Source organism: Anastrepha ludens, chromosome 2 (genome assembly GCF_028408465.1).
Source record: "Anastrepha ludens isolate Willacy chromosome 2, idAnaLude1.1, whole genome shotgun sequence".
NCBI lineage: Eukaryota > Metazoa > Arthropoda > Insecta > Diptera > Tephritidae > Anastrepha > Anastrepha ludens.
In genome coordinates this window covers 30,087,683-30,108,608 of record NC_071498.1, presented here as the reverse complement: position 1 = coordinate 30,108,608, position 20,926 = coordinate 30,087,683, and the positions used below count along the sequence as shown (strand labels likewise).

General features: G+C 37.4%; 1 protein-coding gene across 2 annotated transcripts; it reads right to left on the bottom strand.

Moving 5' to 3' along the window:
* Nucleotides 1-536: 536 nt before the first annotated feature.
* LOC128857042 (E3 SUMO-protein ligase ZBED1-like) lies at nt 537-2,738 on the bottom strand. Of its 2 annotated transcripts, XM_054092585.1 has the most exons (3): nt 2,540-2,738; nt 938-2,466; nt 537-873 (listed from the first exon to the last, which is right to left on the bottom strand). In XM_054092585.1, the coding sequence occupies exons 1-2, from the start codon at nt 2,571-2,573 to the stop codon at nt 1,451-1,453; spliced, it is 1,050 nt and encodes a 349-aa protein (XP_053948560.1). In that variant the 5' UTR covers nt 2,574-2,738; the 3' UTR covers nt 537-873; nt 938-1,450. The 2 variants fall into 2 exon arrangements, with proteins under 2 accessions (XP_053948560.1, XP_053948551.1); XM_054092576.1 differs by having other exon boundaries at nt 938-2,738.
* Nucleotides 2,739-20,926: the final 18,188 nt, after the last annotated feature.

The window sequence follows — 20,926 nt, the reverse complement described above, 5'->3', positions numbered from 1 at the left end:
TAGACATCCTTTGTAGTGATTTGCAGAAAATTGTATGCTGCTGGTGCTCCATGCCACACAGCTCGAGAAACAATCAATTGGTTCCTAGAGTGATTGGTATTGAAAAATACTGATTTTTACTGGCCACTCAGATCAGCAGACGCTGGATTATTTGAAGCCAAAGAACACATCTTAAAAAATAGTAGGAACAAATCTTCTTAGGCTAAAGTAAATGATTATCCAAATAGGGAAGAAATAGTTTTTTAATCTTCGTTTGGGAGACAAATGCTTTCACTTTAAATGGCTAAGCCTTTAAGTATGTGCCATGGTGCATTAGTTGCATACCTATTGAATTTGTAGGTACCTACATACGTAGGTATTAGAGCTGTTGAAACATCGATGTTTGACCACATCGATGTTTCGATGTTTTTCAGAAAAAAACATCGATGTATCGATACTACATCGAAGTAATATAGTACATTTTTTGATTCTCTATATAATATATTATATATATCTTTATTAAGGATAACATCCTTTTTCCAAACTTAAAACTATAAAACAGAAGTTCAATCATTCAACTTAATACTATAAAACAGAAATTCAATCTTTTAAACTTAATACTATAAAACAGAAATTAAATCTTTCAAACTTAATACTATAAAGCATAATTCAATCTTTTTCAAACTTAAAACTATAAAACAATCATTGCTGTTCAGAGATCCACTTGTTCCGATTGATAAAAAGTAGCATGTCAACATGTTTAAACTGAAGCAAACTTCTTTTTTCGCTTACAACGATTCCAGCCTTACTGAACATACGTTCGCTTTCTGTCGAAGTTGCTGGAACGCAGAAATATTTTTTGCAGCAATGCTGAAATGATTTATCTGATGAGATCTGTAATAATAAAATTTAATTAATACACATATTTAAACGCTGGAATTGACAAGTAAAATACAACCTTCCAATAATCTAAAGGGTTGGAGTTTGATTCCAAATTGTCTAGATTAAAATATTGACGAATTGACAATATGGAATCCACTGTATTAGTTTTATGTTTCAAACTTTTGTTTTTTTCCAAAAATTGAAAAAGGGATGTCTGCGATGTGGAGGTTGATGTTGGCAGGCGTGGTTCGTCGCGTTTTGAGCCTCAGTGATGTTAAATGGTGAGTGAAACGCTTCTTTTTTAAACCGAGGATCTAGCAAAGTTGCCACTCGAGGAACATTGCGAATTTCATATTGCAGTAGTCTGGACGACCTTCAACTGTTTTTAGGTCATTTTTTAACAATTGCAAATTATGCAGAAGTCCGCAAGTTATAGGAATTATTAATGATACCGTGACCAACGTTCGCGAAGAAGTTTGCAATGTTGCACATTCAAAAGGTTGCAATAAAATTTTTATGTCTTTTAAAATTAAAATTTCGTCAGCCGAAAACGGGGCAAGTCCCTTTGGGGTTGAAAGAAGAACACTGCTTATAGCATCATTTGTTTTAAGAATCTTTCAATCATATGAAATGCGCTATTCCATCTTGTAGGACATTCTTGCTTTAAACTGTATGGCTTCTCTGTATTTTGAGCTTCTTTAAACTTGGCGTAAGCTACTGTGCTTTTCTTAAAAAATCCCACAATACTTTTGCATTTCCCCATAATTACTTTTATTTTCTCTTGATTCAGGCATTGTTGAACTATTAAATTAATAACATGCGCAAAGCATGGCACATGTCTTTTTTGCAATATCTCACATGCTTTTATCATTGTTCTTGCGCTATCGGTAACAATGGCTGCAACTTTGTCCATAACTTCCCATTCAATTAGCACTGCACATAGAGAGTTCGCAATGTTTTCTGCAGAATGATTTTTCTCATTCTGTAACTTACTAGTCGAAAGTACTGCTGTGCGAAGTTTAAATTCTGGATCTATAAAATGGCAAGTTACGGTCAAATAAGCCTCGTTGGCTCGAGATGTCCAACAGTCGGTTGTCACAGCGCAATATTCCACTTCTTGCAAAATGCTTTTCAGTTTCATTCTCATGTTCATGAATAAATTATTATAACATGTTGAAAGCAATGTTGATCGTGAAGGCAATTCGTATCGGGGATCCAAAGCATTTACAAATTGCTTAAATCCCTCGTTTTCTACAATGTAAAATGGACGTAAATCGGAGCAAATGAAATTTAACAATGCGCTGTCCAAATCTCTCTTCCGTTTCGATGAGGCTTCATATTTTTTATCCAAATAAGCCGCCATATGTCCTGAAGCCTTTGGCAACTCACTCACACTTAACGTTGGGTGTACCCGCTTTAAATGTCCCGCCATGTTGGTGGTGTTTCCGCTGGTTTGATAAATTTTACCACATTTTAAACATTTGGCAGTCTTGCCATCCGAGGACTTATTAAAAAAATTCCACACATTGGACTGACCATATCGCGCCTTTTTGGCTTGCGGCTCTTCCTCTTGCTCTTTTTCTTCAATGGTTGCCGCACTACAACCTACATACAAATGAGACAAAACACAGAGGTTAACTTGTAAAGAAGGCATCAGTTAATATATATATGTACATACCTTGCCCATTTGAAGCTCTAAGATATTTATGCATTATAACCACTGCCTGCCAACACCAATAACTCCAAAAATAACGCTCTAGCTTTTACTGCGTTTTTTTCTCAGTGATGGAAAAACTGGCAAAAACATCGAACATCGGAGAAAAAACATCGATGTTTTTTACGAAAGGAGAAACATCGATGTATCGATACTACATCGATGTTTCGCACAGCTCTAGTAGGTATGTATGTACAAATGTATGTATTAACGCGCGCTAAGCTGAGTGTGCTGTGCCGAGTATGTTATAGCGATGGCTTTTTTTGTTTTTTTGATAACTGTCGCCCCGCGGCTGGAATTGGCAAACCTCCGATGGCGTGTTGCTATGAAAAAATAGGAAAAATTAGAGCGATCTAAACCACGTAGGTTTCAAGTATAGATGACCCACTTTAATGCTATTATATATTGCCATGCTAATGCCTGCATGAGATGTTTATAAATTTAAAAATTAATTCGAATTGCAATATAGCGGCGGTAGGGGTTTGTGGATGAACTCCCAAAAGCCTCCATAAAATAAGCACTTATGCGTCTTACAACCAGAAAAAGTTCTATTTTCGGTTTTTTTATGGAACCATATATAAAATCTAGTTGTAAAGTATAGAAAACAGTTCAAAAGCGGAAAAATTATTATCCGTCTAAAAAGCTGAGTAATCGACTCCATTAAAATACTTTTTTTTGTCAGAAAGTACTCACGTTTTACTCTGTTGTCGTTTTTTGAAAATGAATCACTCGTACCTCAATTCTACTTTTTCATCTACGTGCACAAAAGTGAGGTTATGATGGATTTAAATTTAAAACGGATATGAATTATTTTATAATACTTACCATACCAATACCACATATGGGCCCATATGCGCTAAAGGCTTAAACATTCGCGTCTTATAACAAGTAAACAGACAGACAACTTTTCGTTTCTTGTGAACCCAAGTCTATTTTCCTGTTACGTACTTCAAAGCTAAGCAATTCTATGACACTTTCATTTATGGTCCATTGAGTATAGATTCGTCAAAGCTGGAAGCCTTCGACGGTAATATCTGAAATGTTCCCCTTTATTTCATTTTATACAGACCGTAAATGAAATTCTGTTAAAATTTCAAGTAGTATAAAATATGTTGAGTAAATGTTTTTTATTAACAATTTTAAAAAATAAAAACGCATAATTGAGACCGCTATTGAGCAGCCAGCCCGCCGGATATCGATTCTAGTATTAAAAAACTAATCTCACACAAAATTTCAAGAAGTATAAAATATGTTGGGGTTTTTGGTCATGAGCTCTTAGACTATTACGCGCCCCATTGCTTATTTGTTTTTATACTGCCGATGTCTAGTTCACAAATGTCAAATATGGTTGGCGTACGACGCCATTTGCAAATATTATGAATTAATATAAATAAAATTAAAGAAGATATGCAGTTAAGGAAAAAACTCTACATACACGCCCTTATTTTGTATTTCTAAGATATTCGTAAGGTAAATTAATAAAGGGCTTGCATTAATATTTAAAGGACCAAAAACAAAGTTTATTTACAAAACAAAAAGCTAATTCAAAAGCATAACAATAACAGAAATAACAAAAACAATAAAAATTCATGAGAAAAAAGTCTACATACAGTGTCAAAAATCGAATAGAATATTTGATTTCTTCTAAATAAATAAAAGAAAAGAATATATTTTTAATATTTTGTAGGACCACCCAGGGCTCCAATAACCGCCTGAAGACGACATGGCATAGACATCACCAAATTCTCCGTAAAACTGGGCACAATTTCCGACCACGCCCGAGTTAGGGCAGTTTTCAGTGTTTCACGACTTCTGATATCATATTTGCGAGCAGATTTTTCCAAAACGTCCCAAATTGGGTTAAGGTCTGGTGACTGACTGGAGGTGTTTTGAGCTGTCTTGATGCATGATAAAGAGGCCAGTCTCGAACAATATGCGCAATATGCTTGGGGTCGTTGTCTTGTTGGAAAATCCATTGGTTTCCGAGGCCCAAGCTTTCCACAGATGACTTCAGATTTTGTTCCAATATTGTCTTGACATCTATCCATAACGCCTTCAACAAAAGCCAATCGACCAACTCCAGATGCCGCCATGGCTCCCCACGCCATAACACTACCCCCACCATGTTTCACAGTAGGTATAATATTTTTGGGATCAAGTGCAGTATTCGGTTTTCGATAAAACTGCCTTAGCAAAATCCAGGCGAAGTTGACGATTCTTGGCTGAAATAAATGGCTTTTTGCGTACTGTTCTACTTTTAAAGCCGCTGTCATGCAAAAGGTTTATTACTGTTCTTGATGAAACAGTAATATTCGAACATCTTGCAAGATATTCGGCTAGTTTTGGGGCACTTGTTTTTGGATCTTTGTGGACTCCTTTAAGGACACTACTGACATCGCGTCTTGAAAGCTTCTTCGGCCTTCCAGACCTTGGCTTGTTTTCGGTACTGTTGAGTTTTTTATAGCTTTTGACAATAGTTTGCTCTGTAGAGCGACTTAATTTTACTAATATATTTCAGCAATTTCCCCGTAAGATTTCTTTTCTTTTCGAAGATTAACCACCAAATTTCGAACTGTTTGCTGAATTTCTTTTCTATTTGCCATTTTTAAAGATAACATGTTTTTTACAAATCGCTTTCTGAATTTAAATAATTGTAATGTTTGACAGATAAAGCAAATCAAGAAAACTAACGGGTTTTTCCCTTTAAGTTCTTCATTTTCCTATGTATTTTAAGAGTTGCCAAAGGTGTATGTAGACTTTTTTCCCACCGATTTCTATGTTTATCGCCAATAGTTTATAAGTTACCGATATTTTCAAACTTTTTTTCTTCCAACATTCTTAACTATTTATGTCGAAAACATTCACATCAAAATTATGTTGAATATTATCACTAGTTCCCTAGAAGTTGAAAATAGTAGGGTGTATGTAGAGTTTTTTCTTAACTCTATGTATAAATATAAAAAAATTAAACTATAATAAAAAGGCGATAAATTTTTGTGCCACCCTGTACAACCTGACTTGTAAAAACTGCTTAAAATCGCAACAAAAAAACATTGAAACATTCACCACCCATGGGGTGGTCATTTTGCCGCGTGCCTCCTCTCCGTTTAATGCACAAAAATGTGGTGCTTCTGTTATCTGGAGGAAATAGGTAACACCTTCAGAGGGAAAAACGATCAAATACATCGAGAATTTTGAGCTACTTGAAATTATAATTTTATTATACTAAAATTTGCCAATAAAACTGCGTATCAAACTTTTTTTTATATTCAGCTTAGGTTAGGTTAGGTTGAAGTGGTTGTCCTATGGGACACACTCACGCTCATAGCCCATTATGATGCCGCGTGGGGAGCTTCCCCTATTTTTCCCATAAAACCAGAGTGTGCTTTTCAAAAATTCCAGAATACCTCCTATTTCTGCAGACCTGAATTCTTCCAATTAATTACAAAATTGTCTGCCTAGAATAGCAAATCTCCGTTGGGATAGAGCAGGACAATGGCACATAAGGTGCAAGATTGTCTCTTCCTCTTCCTCTTCCGCATCAAGACAACTTCTACAGAAGTCATGTGCTTGCACATCCATCCTTTGGGCGTTCCTACTTATTAGACAATGTCCCGTTATGACTGAAATCAGTGTGCTAAGGCTGTGCTTATTTTGGCTTAGCAAAGATTCTGTGCGTTTAGTATTTAGAGTCGGCCACAGTTGACGGGCGATTTTGCAGGTGGCTTCATTACGCCATCTTTCGTTTGCTTTCCTTGCTATTTCTTCAAGGATAAGTAGCTTACACGTTTCTAAGGGTATTCCTATGTCATTGTCTATGTACTCATCTGTCAACTTGGTGCCGATTCTCGCTAGTTCATCGGCTCTGCAGTTACCTTCAATGTCGCGATGGCCAGGAACCCACGTTATCTTTAGGTGAAATTACTCAGCCATCTCGTTGAGAGATGTGCGGCATTTCATGGTTACCTGTCGACTATTTTGTGAAGGATTTTATCACCGCCTGGCTGTCAGTGAAAATGTAGATGTCATTTCCAGATATCGCATCACAGTGTACCAGTGTCGCGGCTTTTATTTTTGCGTTTGATGTTACAAGCTACATATAACTCTCATTGTCTCGGAGTTGGATTCCAAAAATTGGCAGCCAGCTCAAATTAAATTTTAATAAACTGAGCGTAATGATGGCGTATTATGTTAACACACGAAATTGCTGCTTCTGAGAATGAAGAAACAACGCGAACTCAATGTGTACTCAGATATCGACAATTGGGTGTGAAGACATCGCTGCAGCGCAAAGTCATGATAAGCGATTTCTTATGGATTGAAATTAAGGAATAAACTTGAACGGTTCTTGGCTTTAGCAGGATGACGTATCATGCCACACAGCATAAAGAATAATCGGTGTTGTTGTTGTTGCAGCAGCATAAACATTTTCCATACTTGTACGGGAGTTGCTGCTGGAGTGACAGTCCTTAGCCGGGTACAAATCTGGATCGTTCCGATAACGTAGAATCGCCTATGGTGGAAACGACAGAATAATCGTCTTTTGATTAGCCGTCTTGGCGCTGTTAATCGGGCAACTCGTCGCATGAATTAAAATATCGATGATATGTGCGCGATTTGGAAATTTTTACAAACTGAATATGAATATCATGCGAGTCCTTCTTGAGATACAGCCATAAAAACATAAAAAAAATATGTTAAGTGACGCATATACTTCTGTTAGGTGTTCGGTCGATTTTCTCCTCCTATTTGTGGCGTGCGTCTTGATGTTGTTCCACAAATGGAGGGACCTACAGTTTTAAGCCGACTCCGAACGTCAGATGGTTTTATGACGAACTTTTGACATGCAGAAATACACCCGGAGGCTTGCACTGCCTGCCGGGGGCGACCACTATTCTATTCTAAAATTATGCCGACAATGCGCGCTTTTGTGAAAACGTGTCCAGTTTAGCAAATTTAGATTCCTTTACTCGTGAAAACGAACAGTGTCGATTGCTACGAAGCCTTGTAGAGGGTGATTCAAATGTGATGCAGTTCTTTGGTAGCTACTATTTGCGATAAGTTAATTTTTTCATATTTCTTTCAGATAAATGGCACTACAGGCTTTGGCAATTTTGGAATCATGGAACGATAAAAATAAAATAAAAAATAATTGGCGCTGCACTTCTGTTAGGTGTTTGGCCGAGCTCCTCCTCCTATTTGTGGTGTGCGTCTTGATGTTGTTTCACAAATGGAGGGACCTACAGTTTCAAGCCGACTCCGAACGGCAGATATTTTTATAAGGAGCTTTTTCATGGCAGAAATACACTCGGAGGTTTGTCATTGCCTGCCGAGGGGCGACCGCTATTAGAAAAATGTTTTTATTAATTTTGCTTTCACCGAGATCCGAACCAACGACCTCTCTGTGAATTCCGAATGGAAATCACGCACCAACCCATTCGGCTACGGCGGCCGCCAATCATGGAACGATACTCAGTTGGAAAATGCGTAAAATGGTCCAGACTTTTTATGAAACCTTTCGTTCTGCAAAAAGTGCATTTCGCGCAATGCGTGACAGTCCGGTGAGGCATATTTTCACTTAACCCTCCGTTGAGCACCCGGTCTGGCCAGACATTCTCGACTTTGGACGTGAATTTAACATAGTTCTATTATAGCCACGGCCTTGAGCTTCCAGGCAGCTTTCTAAATTTAATTTTCTATCGATTTATGGATATAACCTTTTAAAAAGCATCCTCGAACAGGACGAAATAAAGCCAAACCCGGGTGTCCAACGAAGGGTTTTAAAAAAGATGTCCAACGGAGGGTTAAACGAATGCGTTAACGAGCAAAACTGCCTCATTTGGGTTACTTACCTTGAGGCCGGCGGGCCAATTAGATGTCCCAAATTCAGTAGTTTTCGCGAAGCGTTGTAGGATGAGAAAAAAAACAATTAGCCAAATGAAGTTTTGGGGATAGTTTAATATATATTTGAACTAAAAAAAGAAAAATTTGTACAATCTCCAACAATATATTGTAAGCCGAGTTATCAATAGATTCCCAGAGCGCCTTGCCACTGAAGTATCCAACTTCTGTACAAGATACAACTTGCAATTTTCATCTGAAAACAAAAAAAAAAAAGATTATTAATTTTGATGTAATTATCTTCGATGTGAACTAAGAAAATTGGGAGAAACACGTAAAATTCGACTCTTAAACTGGGTAAAAAAGTCGCTTAAAAAAAGTTTTTGGATGTTTTTTTTAGTTCACATAGAAGAGAAAACAATACTGAAGATAACGCGTTTTGAATGAAATGAATAGCTCGTTTAGTTTTTTTGCAATCGTGTACATAAATTAGGTAAAATCGTGAAAATGAAAAGCCGAGAAAACGCGCTTACAGAGGCGTACACAGAAACAATACACTACAACAATAAGCGCACGGTTGCTCGACGCCGCACTACGCTCGGCCCTGTAGCTCTGCAAATACTTGGAATTTAACTCTGAAAATTTGTGTCTCATGTTCTTGAATATCTAAGCTATTGATTTCAGGAAAAAAAATCGATTTTTTTGACCTTTTAATTGGCCCGCCGGCCTTGAGCAAAAACTATGCACCACCAACAAGTAACTGTTTGGTGTGACTTCTACCGCTGAGTTGTTTAATTTAAGTAGCATTGCATTTAACGTCATTTTAAAATGCGGCCTTTAGATGAGCGTAATTTAATCGTGCCTAAGCGGCACCTTTCATTTTAACCTCCCAAGCCCATTTAACTGATGTAGTGCAGCTAAATAATGAGCCGCTTGTCCTCAGCGCCAACACTCACTGCATGCCACGTGCTGCCGGAGAAATGTAATAAGTCAGGGTTATTTTATGAATGCCATAAAATGTGAGAGCTGGTGTATTTTCTATGCATTGCAATGCGAGCACTGCCGCACATCCTCATGCTTTGCGACCTATAGACAATCTATGTACACTGCATTAAAGATGTTTAGCGTCAGCTGTGTGGCGTTATTTCGCAATCCCCTACATTATCAGCAAGTTTTGAGTTTTTTCCTTTGCGAGTTGGCTGCTTGGTGGGCGCAGCAATTACTCGTCCACTTGGCGCTTCTGCGTGTGTAACTTTCCCATCGCAGACCGCCCCCATCACATGGCCATCGCCCATTAACGACCAGTGTAGGCGCGCCTTGCACTTTGCGCTTTTCCGCTGCTTGTTCGCCGCTGTTGGCGTCATAAAATAAAAACACAGTGACCGGCTACGACGAGTCGACGTGCTTCGAGCTCGTAAAGCGTTCACGGACAGACGGACATATGTATGTATGTGTGTGCGAGTGCTAGAGTTTGGAATGCCTGATATTGTTGGAATGCCTTGTTGTTGCGTGGTTGTTTGATGATGGTGACCGACTCTTGTTGCCTTAATCACCAATACCAACATCAAGATTGGCGTCATCAATGGTTGCTGATATTTTTGTTTTTATTGTTGCCATCAAGGAGTTACAAGTTTATTGTTTTAATTTTAGGATTATTGCAGCACTTGGTTTCGTTGTAATTCATTTTATGGCCTTGCCGCAATTTTTATTGAAATAAATTGTTTTCTTTCTGTTGCCATTGCCAAAATGCAGCAATAGCAATTTTATAGAATCTTTTTGTTGTAACAGACATTGTCCTATTAAGGCAATTGCTTATCCGTATGTACGAGGGGGGTTCAGAAAGTATCCGTGTTATGTTAGAAATGAAGGCATCATTTTTTCTAAAAACTCTTTGTATTTTTCCACATAGTCCGCTTTTAGAGAGATACTCTTCTCCGACTACTTTTTAACCCCGTCAAAAAATAGGATTTGTCGAACTCTCCAAAAACGCCGCTGCCTCGGTATACCCGTCGAGAGTGGGGAGGATCGGATACTTTTTTCTGAACTAAATTTTCTCTTTTATGAAATCGAAACAGAGAGAACAGCAACTTTCTTTCGAAAGAAATTGAACTCCCTTGGAATAGTCGAGCAACCTAATTGATGTTGTAAATGTTGCGAATTGATTCGTGAGACCTGATAAAGTCAGGTGCTACCTCCCTTAAACTTAAACCTAAATGGGGTGGTAAAGTTCTCCACATTTTACAGAAGCCCAAAAACAGCAAACTGGAAAAGATACAATGAATGTCTTTCAGCTAAGCTTAATAACAGCGTAAGCAAAATAATCTTTCTTTTGAACTAAATTTTTTTTCGGCGAGCCACTACTTCTTGTTAGGGAACAAGAAAAAGTCGCAGTGAGCCAGATCGGGAGAATACGAGGGGTGCAGTTTGGAGGCGATAACTCCGGATTGAAGTGCTGGTGCGTTATCGTGGTGGAACAGTATTTTCTTTTTCTTTTTCGTCAAATGCGGCCGGGGCTCTTTCAATTTTTTGTGAAAGCCGTCCAACAACTCACTTTAGTACCGTCGAGTGATTGTGGTTCCCTTTTTCTAAAAAATCCACGAGGATGACGCCGTTCGCATCTCAAAAAATCGTCGCCATGGGTCTCCGACCGATGAGACTGTCTTCGCATTCTTTGGAACAGATTCACTGGGAGAAATCCATTGTTTTGATGGTTGCTTAGTTTCTGAGTGTGTAATGATGAATCCAAGTTTCGTCAACTCGAAGCTAATATTTCTGCGCATCTCGCTTAAATTGCTCCAAATACTCGTTCGAAGTTAACAGCCCCATCCGCTTGTTGTTGATTGTGAGCAATCGCGGCACCCATCGGGTGCCAACATCGCCAACTTATCACGTAAAATATAAATTGCCGTTCCGGTCGACCCACGAATGACCTCTGTTACTTCGCGCACTCCGTTCGTCGATCAGCGAGAATCTTGTTGTGGACTTTTTGAAGGATTTCCTCGGTAACCATGTCTGCCGCTAGTCGCTTCTTGTCTAAAACGGATGTTCGACCAAGTTTAAATTCGTTGAACCCATATCTAACTGTGATCACAGATGGCGAAGCGTCCCCATACACATCATGCAACTTTGCTTTTATCTCCTCGCATTTTTCCTCATCCAAAAACAAAAAGCGAATTATCGAACGATGCTGTTCTTTTTTCATCTTAGTGAAAATCATGAAACACGTCTTACTCGAATAGCTGCCAAATCCAAACTAAACTATCAATCAGTCTAAAATTTGTTTTCCCGTCGTTTGATAGATGACAGCTTCAGGAACGCCCTTTGTCATCAAACACGGGTACTTAATGAACCGCCCTCGTATGTATTTATATTTACTTGCGAAATGTTTGGCGAACCTACTCGCAGAGTTTAGTCGTAAAAACCGAAAATGGGCAATGCAAATAACAGTTATTAGTTAGTTTTTATTATGATTTCTAAATTTAGCCAACAACTGATCAACACAAATATTCAAGCACGAAGCTGACATACCGCCACTCGAGCCAAAAGAGGTGAGAACACAACTCCCTGTGATTGGAATCTAAATACTCAATACTGTGGCCTTAGGAGTTAGAAGTCTCATCCCAAAAGAGCAGGCAAGAAACACCCACGTCATCTTAAATCCTTCAAGCCAATCAATTGTGGATATTTTGGATAAAAATCAAAATTTCTGTAATCATAAGTTCTGCAAAAACAGGTGTACCTGTCATCAGCTGTTTACGTCAGAATACAAAAAAAAATTAAAAAATTGCGCTGAACTGAACGGTGAATCCTTCATGAATGCTTCAGCGTGCACTGCCTCAAAGAATTGTTGTTTTTCCAATGCACATACATACATACGCTTGGATGTATGTACATATGTATGAAGCCCTTTTTCAATGAGTACATTAATTTTCATTTCAATTGAAAATTTTCAAAACCAAATAAGAAAACAACAAAAAATAGACACGTCATACGTTCATGTCCTGAAAAAATAAATTTTTATTCAAAAGAATTTGTTGCAAGATAAATTTTCTCTGCATCACATTTTAAATTGGCATATTTTTGTTTTTTTTGTTTGTTTGTCCATATGCCGATTTTGATAAAGTATACCCCATGTGCTGATGCGCACTGCAAGGGATATTCCACACATACGAATACCCTGCAAAAATGGTGAGTATAAGCCGCACTAATCCATAACCATTATTGTTGTGTAGCGTGGCAAGGCTGCATATGAAAAAATAAAAGGCACGAAACAATAAAAAGAACAAAACAGTAAAAAGAAAAATTGTCAAATACAGATAAATAATGACTACACAGCATCGCCAATAGCAACAAAATCGCCAAATTGTACAATCCAAAGATGAAATAACAATCAGAAGGATTTAGAATTTTACCCACAGAGCAGAGGCGGGCAGAATAGCCTGAAGGAAAAATTGTAAACCCAAAATTCCAGCAATAACAGAGAGAGAGAAAGTAGATTATCTGGAAAAAAGTAGAACACAGCAAAATGGGACACAGACACTTGGGTGCATTCACAGTGGTAGATGTAATACAATACACACCCGCTAGGATTACGGAATAGGCTAAGGGACTCCATGAACTACACAACACATCATCCGATTGCCGGTGGTACAAAGTTTGAGCCAAACACATGGAAAATTATATATTTTTTTCAACTCTAATTAATTCTACTTTTTTAGTTTACTTCTTTTATTTATCATTTCGCATTTATTATTTAATCAAAAAATAGATTCGGAAGTGTCTTATATAATATATAATATATCGATGGTTTTCGAGAAAAGCGACACAACTCAAAATTAACTCAAATTCGGAGTTTTGCCGTTAAAAGCAAAAATCAACTACAGAGTTTATATATTTTTATCTGGAAAAGCGTCATAAGCGAGTCTTGAAGCAATTCTGAGAGATGGCATTAGTGTCGTTTTGTCAGGTGATCGAATTGGCGCGTCAATTATCTAGAAAACTCACCCACCTCAGTATTTTGTATTTTTGAATTATGTCACTTTTCTCGAAAACCATCGATATACATACATATGTAAAAAAGGATGAGTAGATGATGAGAATTAGATGCCTGGCATAGAAGATTTTACGCAGCTTCTGAATACACGAGGTGTGTTTTTAAAGTAAGTACCGTTTTGACTTAAAAAAAAAACAAGTATATTAAATTTTTTCCAAAAATAATTTATTCACTTGAAAGGCGTTACTTTACTCTACTTTTCTACACAATTCCCATTACGGCATTCAGCGTATCTTGGGCCAACTTTTGTATGCCATCGTCAAAGAAGATTGCCGCCTGATTAGACAACCACTGCTTCACATTTTTGGCACCCAGCGTGAACACAATTTCCGACAATTTAAACGTTCGAACACAATTTCGTAAAGAACACTTCTTGAGACAGCAGGAAACTTTTCGGCTAAGGACGAAATCGTGAATCGTCTGTTCTCTTTCACTTTACAGCCCACTTATTGAATCTGTTCATCGGTAATGACTGAAGGTCTCCCACTTCGTTCCTCATCATGAATGTTTGTGCGGCCATCTTTAAAGGCCCTAACCCATTTCCGCTTCACTCCATCACTCATAATGTTTTCACCATACACTTCACTGATTTGGTGATGAATGTCAACTGATTTGAAGTCTTGAGCACAGAGAAACCGTATTACAGCACGCACTTCACAGTCGGCGGGCTTCCCAACAGATGTAGCTACACGACACGACGCGCGTGCGTTAAACGGCGACCGCAGCGCTACTTACTTTAAAAACCGCGGCCGCCGTAGCCGAATGGGTTGGTGCGTGATTACCATTCGGAATTCACAGAGAGAACGTAGGTTCGAATCTCGGTGAAACCAAAATTAATAAAAACATTTTTCTAATAGCGTTCGCCCCTCGGCAGGCAATGGCAAACCCCCGAGTGTATTTCTGCCATGAAAAAGCTCCTCATAAAAGTATCTGCCGTTCGGAGTCGGCTTAAAACTGTAGGTCCCTCCATTTGTGGCACAACATCAAGACGCACACCACGAATAGGAATACATTATATATATATATATACTTTAAAAACACGCCTCGTACAAGGTGGCGCAAAATTAATCATTCAATTTTGTGTTTGGATCATTTTTTTTTCTAAATAAAAAACAAATGAAACTCTTAGAACAAATTAAAATCTTCCGATTCCTTGTGTAACTCAATTTTTTCGCGCGATTTCGAAATATGTAAAATACAGCCATGAACAGATAAATAGCACAAATGTGAACCTTATATGTTAAGTTAAGTTTTTAGTACGAACTCTGCTTTGATCAAATAAATTTGTTTGCTTACATTTATTACCGTTATTAAGCTTATATTTATGCGAGGAATTTATCGTTTTTTTTTTTCGATGGAATTTTTTGCGTTCTATTTTTTTATGCTTTTTGCTGTTTTAAAGCAGACACAAAAATAGTACATTTTAACCTGTGCAGTGGAGAGTAAAACTTTAATATTGTTTCAGCGATTTTGAGTATAATTTTTTGTTGCTCAAATAAAATTTTAAAGTAAACTTTTAACTAAATTTTAAAGTAAACTTAACTAAAAATGGGACGTGTAAAACATTGCACGCCGGAGAAAAGAGCTCTTATATACCGCATGAGTCAAAACGCAGAAGTGGCTGAAATGCTGATGTGCTCTCGGAAAATGGTTCATTTTCTTAATTTACTTAGGAAAAATTCATCCTATCTAAGCAAAAAAACGGAAAGAAAACCAAAGCCGCGAAAAACTGATGTTAATGACGATAGAGCTATGTATAATACGCAAGAGCAAAGCAGATCCTTTTAAGTCGGCACGGCAAATAATGCTTGAAAAAAACCAAGAATCTTGTCTACAGGTTTCCACAAAGCTTGTCGGAAGGCGACTTAACGAAGCACAGCTGTTTGGCCGGATAAGCAGAAGAAAACCACTCCTCTCAAAAAGACATATCAAACACCTACTTGCCTTTGCAAAAGCCCACAAAGACAAATCTATTCAGTTTTGGAAAAACGTACTTTAGACCGACGAAACTAAAATAAATAGGACGGAACCAGATGGGAAAAATATTGTACGTCGTCCAAAAAACCAAGCGCTAAATCCTAGGTTCACAAAAAAGACGATCAAACCGGCGGCGGAGGCATCATAGTTTGGGGAGCTTTTTCCTGGCATGGTGTTGGGCCGATTGTTCGCGTGGTTGGTAAAATGGATAGACCTCACTATCTGGATATACTCTAGAATAAAATGGAGATATTTATGTTTCAGTTTATGGACATTTATGCAGGACAATTATCCAAAGCATACTGCAAAGACAGTGAAGCAATGGCTCAGAAGAGAAAAAATTAATGTACTGGATTAGCCTGCGCAGAGCCCTGATCTCAATCCAATAGAAATTTTGATGATTTGCGGGCCGCAGTTGAGGAGACTTGGTACTCGATTGCAAAGGAAAGATGTCACAAGCTTGTAGAAAGCATGGAGCGACGGCTCGAAGAGGTAATCAAAAACGGTGGATATAGTACAAAATACTAATATAATCTGGTAAAAAAATATTATTACTTAACTATCTGATTTGTTTACTATTTTTGCTTTTATTTGGAATTTTCTAGGTTGTGTCCAGGAGGTTTCGTGAGTTATCAAAGTTCTCGTAAATTAAATCAGAACTGAAATTCTTTTTGACCATTTTTTTGTTTTAAAATGGAAGTAAATAAGTTTGTTTTTATTTTTCATGTTGCTTTTTCTCCAATAAAAAATATTTATTATTTAAAAACATATTCAACTCTTTGCCTTCAAAGTCTAAATGTGCTATTTATATGACCATAGCTGTATGTGTAAATTTAAATTTTCATAGTTTTTGAGAATTTCAGCTGCTTTTTGCGTAATTTCGCGAAACGAATTAAAAAAATGGGAAAATGAGAATATTTACACACCTATGACAATGGCAAACCTCCGAGTGTATTTCTACCACGAAAAATTTCCTCATAAAAACATTTGCTGGTCGAAGATCAACACACAGGGGGAGCTCAGCCAAACAACCAAAAAGTGCGGGCATGCCAGTTATTTATTTATTTCTGTAATTTTCAAGTACTTCTGATAGTGGAAAGCAGAAGCCGAAAGACAATATTAATTCCGTTTTTATCCAATCGTAGCCAATGAAGATATTCAACGGCTCGAAACGTTTACCTAACTTATTTTTAAGAGATATGCGCTGTGAGATGAAAAGCAAAATAATTTTTGATTGATTTTTTGTTTTTTACACCTAACTTCATATTTGTTTTATTTTTATTTACTTTTATTGAAATGTTATAAATTCGAAAATACATTTAATTCAATTACACCAAGTTACAACTATCAAGTAATATACTCGTATTTCTAGTAATTAGAGTGCGACAGTATTTACAAGAAATTCGTAACTATACTGGAAGACAGGTGACAGAAATTTATAGCTGTTGGCCTCCTGTTCAGATTTCTGGAACAAGATCAAGAGGTTGTTTCCATTCAAGTCTCCGCCTTTGCTCATCTGGGTTGGCAAGTCGCCGAGCCTCAGGGTTGGTATGTTTTTCGAGTCATTTGGTAAGAGCTGCAGCTGAAGCTTCTCAACTTCAGATACCGACGTAATCTTGAGGTTACGATGTACATATGCCACTGTATCTCACATACCATGGCGCGTTTACTGCACTTTTTACAAATTTGTTTTGAAATCGTTGAGTCAGCATGTGTTTGTTCAGCACATCCCCACAGCTGTATGCCATAAGGCCACACGGGCTTAAATATTTGGCAATAAATTTTATTTATTTAAAAGAGTAACAGTTAATATATTAATAACTATTCCTTACGAAATGAGCACTGGCTCCCAGGATCTTCGGCCTATGGTATCTTAACTACAGTAATAATATAGGTAAGTAACTATATAAGAGGATGGGAGAGAGCAGTTGAGGGACGATTAGTGGGTAGTGTGAGTTTGATCGGAGTATAATTTTATATATAGTTTTCGCAAAGAGTTAAAGTTTTAATTTAGTTAGTTTAATAAATTTACAAATTAAATTAATGTTATTGTCATCTGTGTAGTTGAGTAGCTTCGAAAGTTCAAGGCTAGGATGAATTGCATTTCTAGTGCATTCCAATCCTGGGCAGATATCGAGGAGGTGTGTAGTCATGTAGTCGTCTGAGTTGCAAAAAGAGCAGTCTGGTTTGACTGTGCCGTTTAGGATGTGAACATGGGTGGCTATAGTGGGACCGATTCGAAGCGTATAAATATCTTGAGGTTCTTGGAAGACATGTGTGTAGGATATATGGGATTGATGCCAGTAGGATTGTCCTTTTTGTAGTGGTGTTGATAATTAATCCATTGACTATTGTACGCATCCTGAAGAGACTTTAGTATAGTTTTCCGAATATCTTTGATAGTATGTAAAATGTGCACTGAAGGGAAGGGGTTCTTGGGCAGCTTCTTTGGCTCTAGTATCAGCGCACTCGTTGCCTTGTGTTCCGGCATGACCCGGAACCCACATGATCCTTATGGAATTTTTATTTGATAAGATATTATTTCGGATTTCGGTGATTATTGGAGTTTCGTTAGAATGGTTCAATATAGCGTCCACTACGGATTTACTATCGCTGCAAATAATCAATTTTCCGCCTTTGTTGGAGGCATAAACTATCGCTTCAAGCAATGCAGTTGCTTCCGCTCTGAATACTGAGCAGTGGGAAGGTAAAGCACCGACTGAGAATGTGACACTAAGCTGGTTTATGACTGCAAACGATGTACTGGTGTCTGTTTTAGATCCATCGGTATAAACGAACTCCCATTCGTTTCTTAAAGAAGCAACGATTTTATTGAAATACTGAATGTATTCATTAGAGGAGGTGGACTCTTTGGGGAATTTTAGCAAATCCGCGATAAAAATAGTTTTTGGATTCAAGCCTGGTGGGAAAACTGGAATTGGTAGCAAAATCGCATCTGATGTGACATTCAGTTTCTGCATTAGTTCAACACAACGTTGTATGGTGGACGGTTTGCGGGTATTTTTATATTGTTGCTTCGCTGAGTTTACCAGTCCAAATAATATTTTATTTCTGCAGTGAAGAAGCTTGGGTAGGAGCATTATTGTGTTGCGGTTGGCTCTGTGGGATAGGTATATCCGGTAATCCGGCTTCTGCAAGAACAGCTTTTGTTGGTGATATTGGAAACGCGCGGATACTCCTTCTAGCTGCCGCATGGTAAGGAGCATTTAATAGTTTGATGTTGTCTTTGGCACAATGTCCGTAAATACAAAGTCTAAAATCGATTTTGGATAACAGTAGGGCCTTTGTTACGTTGGCAAGTGTGTGTGGATGAACATGGGAATGCTTAGAAGATAAAAACTTAATTATGTTAAGCCTTAAAAACAAGCTTATTCTAATGGCTTTATGGGTTCCGATGTCATGGGAATGAGTAATATTCGTTCTCTAAAACTGGAGGATATTTACAGATTCGCCAAAGAATCTGGAAAATTCTCACAGGACTAACTATCTCTATCTCTGTCTCTATTCTTTCCTATCTCTTTCTCTGATACTTTTCTCCCTCCCTCCTTGACTATCTACCCCCTTTCCAGAGCTTTAAATACAATGGGCTTTTTAGCCTGAGTGTTTTAGGAGTCACCAAATCTCCTGGTGCTCCTTGGCTTGACCTCTTCAAATTCAATGGCTTTACAGTGTTCTTTATATCTAATTTTTTGTCGAATGTTAAGCCTAAAGCTTCACTTCTTCCTTTAAGCCATGTTTTTTGTTTTGTTTTTTAATTTTAAGCTTTAATTCAGCATGTTTTATTTTAACTCCATATACGGGAAATACTGTGCGCCGTCATTACTTGTTTCATTGCTAAGTACTTTTAACTGCTCTTCAGTTTTAAACGGAATTAAAAAAAAAAAATTACTTCAGCTAACCACAACGACAGCACAACCTCCCGTTACAAAAACAAAAATTTAAATTAAAAAAAGGCCCATTCAGTTCGAACCAATTTAAGTGGAATTGACACCCTAGCTTCACGCTGGGACCACTGCAATGCGTTTGACCTACCTAGCATCACATTCCCATTATGTATTTTGAAATTCCTATTATTTGAAAATATTACTACGCCTAGGGTTATAAATTTTGCCAATTGTGCTCATCTTTCCTTCAGGGTAAGTTTAAATCCATTGCAAAGTAAATATGCCTGCGCGTGTATTCTTTGAAGTGAAGGCGAGCAAGTCGACGCATCGGCAGCTGTGCTATGGATGAATGCACCATTCTGATAAAAGTAGAGGTAGTGAAATCACTTACATTTCAGAAGTAATGAAATTTCGGTAAATGCGAACTGGGCTAAAAAAAGTAAATACTGCAGAAAATAAGCGTGTTTGAGGAAGGCTAATTTTGGTGCAAATCATGGAGGATGAAAGGCTAATGAAAGGCTGATGAAAAGCTTTATATAGAGGGAAATCCTCAACATCGTGTGCAAAAAAAAACTGTCAAAAATCAACGCGATTTTTGAGCGACTTCAAATTTATAATTTATTTTACTAAAATTGAATAAATAATAAAACTAAAACTAGTAAATTTTAAGTTTAATTTATTTTTGATTGAATTATTTAGCATTCATTTGTTTTTATAGCCTGTGAGAAATACTGCATTTTTAGAGTATTAAATGAACAGATAAATAAATAAATAAAAGTAAAAAATAAATGATTATGCAGAGATATGGAAGCCTTTATTTTGATCTTTATGCGCTCCATTGCTTGCCTGCTTGTGTACTGCAGCAGTCTAGTTCACAAGTCCGATAGGGTGATTAATTTTGCGCCACCTTGCAGAAGCCGCTTCATGCTTAACCGCTTCTGGTAAAATGACAAGTCGTCATGCGTACTGTTGAATATGATAATTAATTTAGTTTAACATTTCTAGTGTACTGAATTTGGCAACACCTTTTTTACTTGTGCAAATATCACAGATCCCTATCACATATTGTTTACCGTTAAAATTTCTTTGTACAAGCCACGGACGAATAGTTGTTAGTTTGCAAGATTTTAGTCTTAAAAAGTTTATGTGAGCATCGGTCAATATATATTTTTGTAAAGGAAAAACGTGTTGTAAGGTCAAGGTGATTGGAGCGACTATGAAGAATCAGAAGAAATAAGTGTACCTGGTACTGATAATGAAGATAATGATTGTGAAATATGTATTACCAAGAAAGCGAAAAACTAATTAGTGATGATGATAATGAACCTTCTGGAATCGCTGACACATCATCGCAAGAATGGTGTTGAAAAGAAATATATAATGAAATTAAAAAATTTACAGGAGATGCTTTCCATTTCAATTCAACCGGGCTATTCGGGCCATGTTCTTCGATTTCGATTTAACTGAAATATGTTGCTCTCTGGTCAAAATAATGAGACATGTATTTTTTTGTTTGCCCGAAAAATTTTTTTTTTAAGAGTTATCGGCAATTTCGTTTTTCGGCTCAAACTCGAT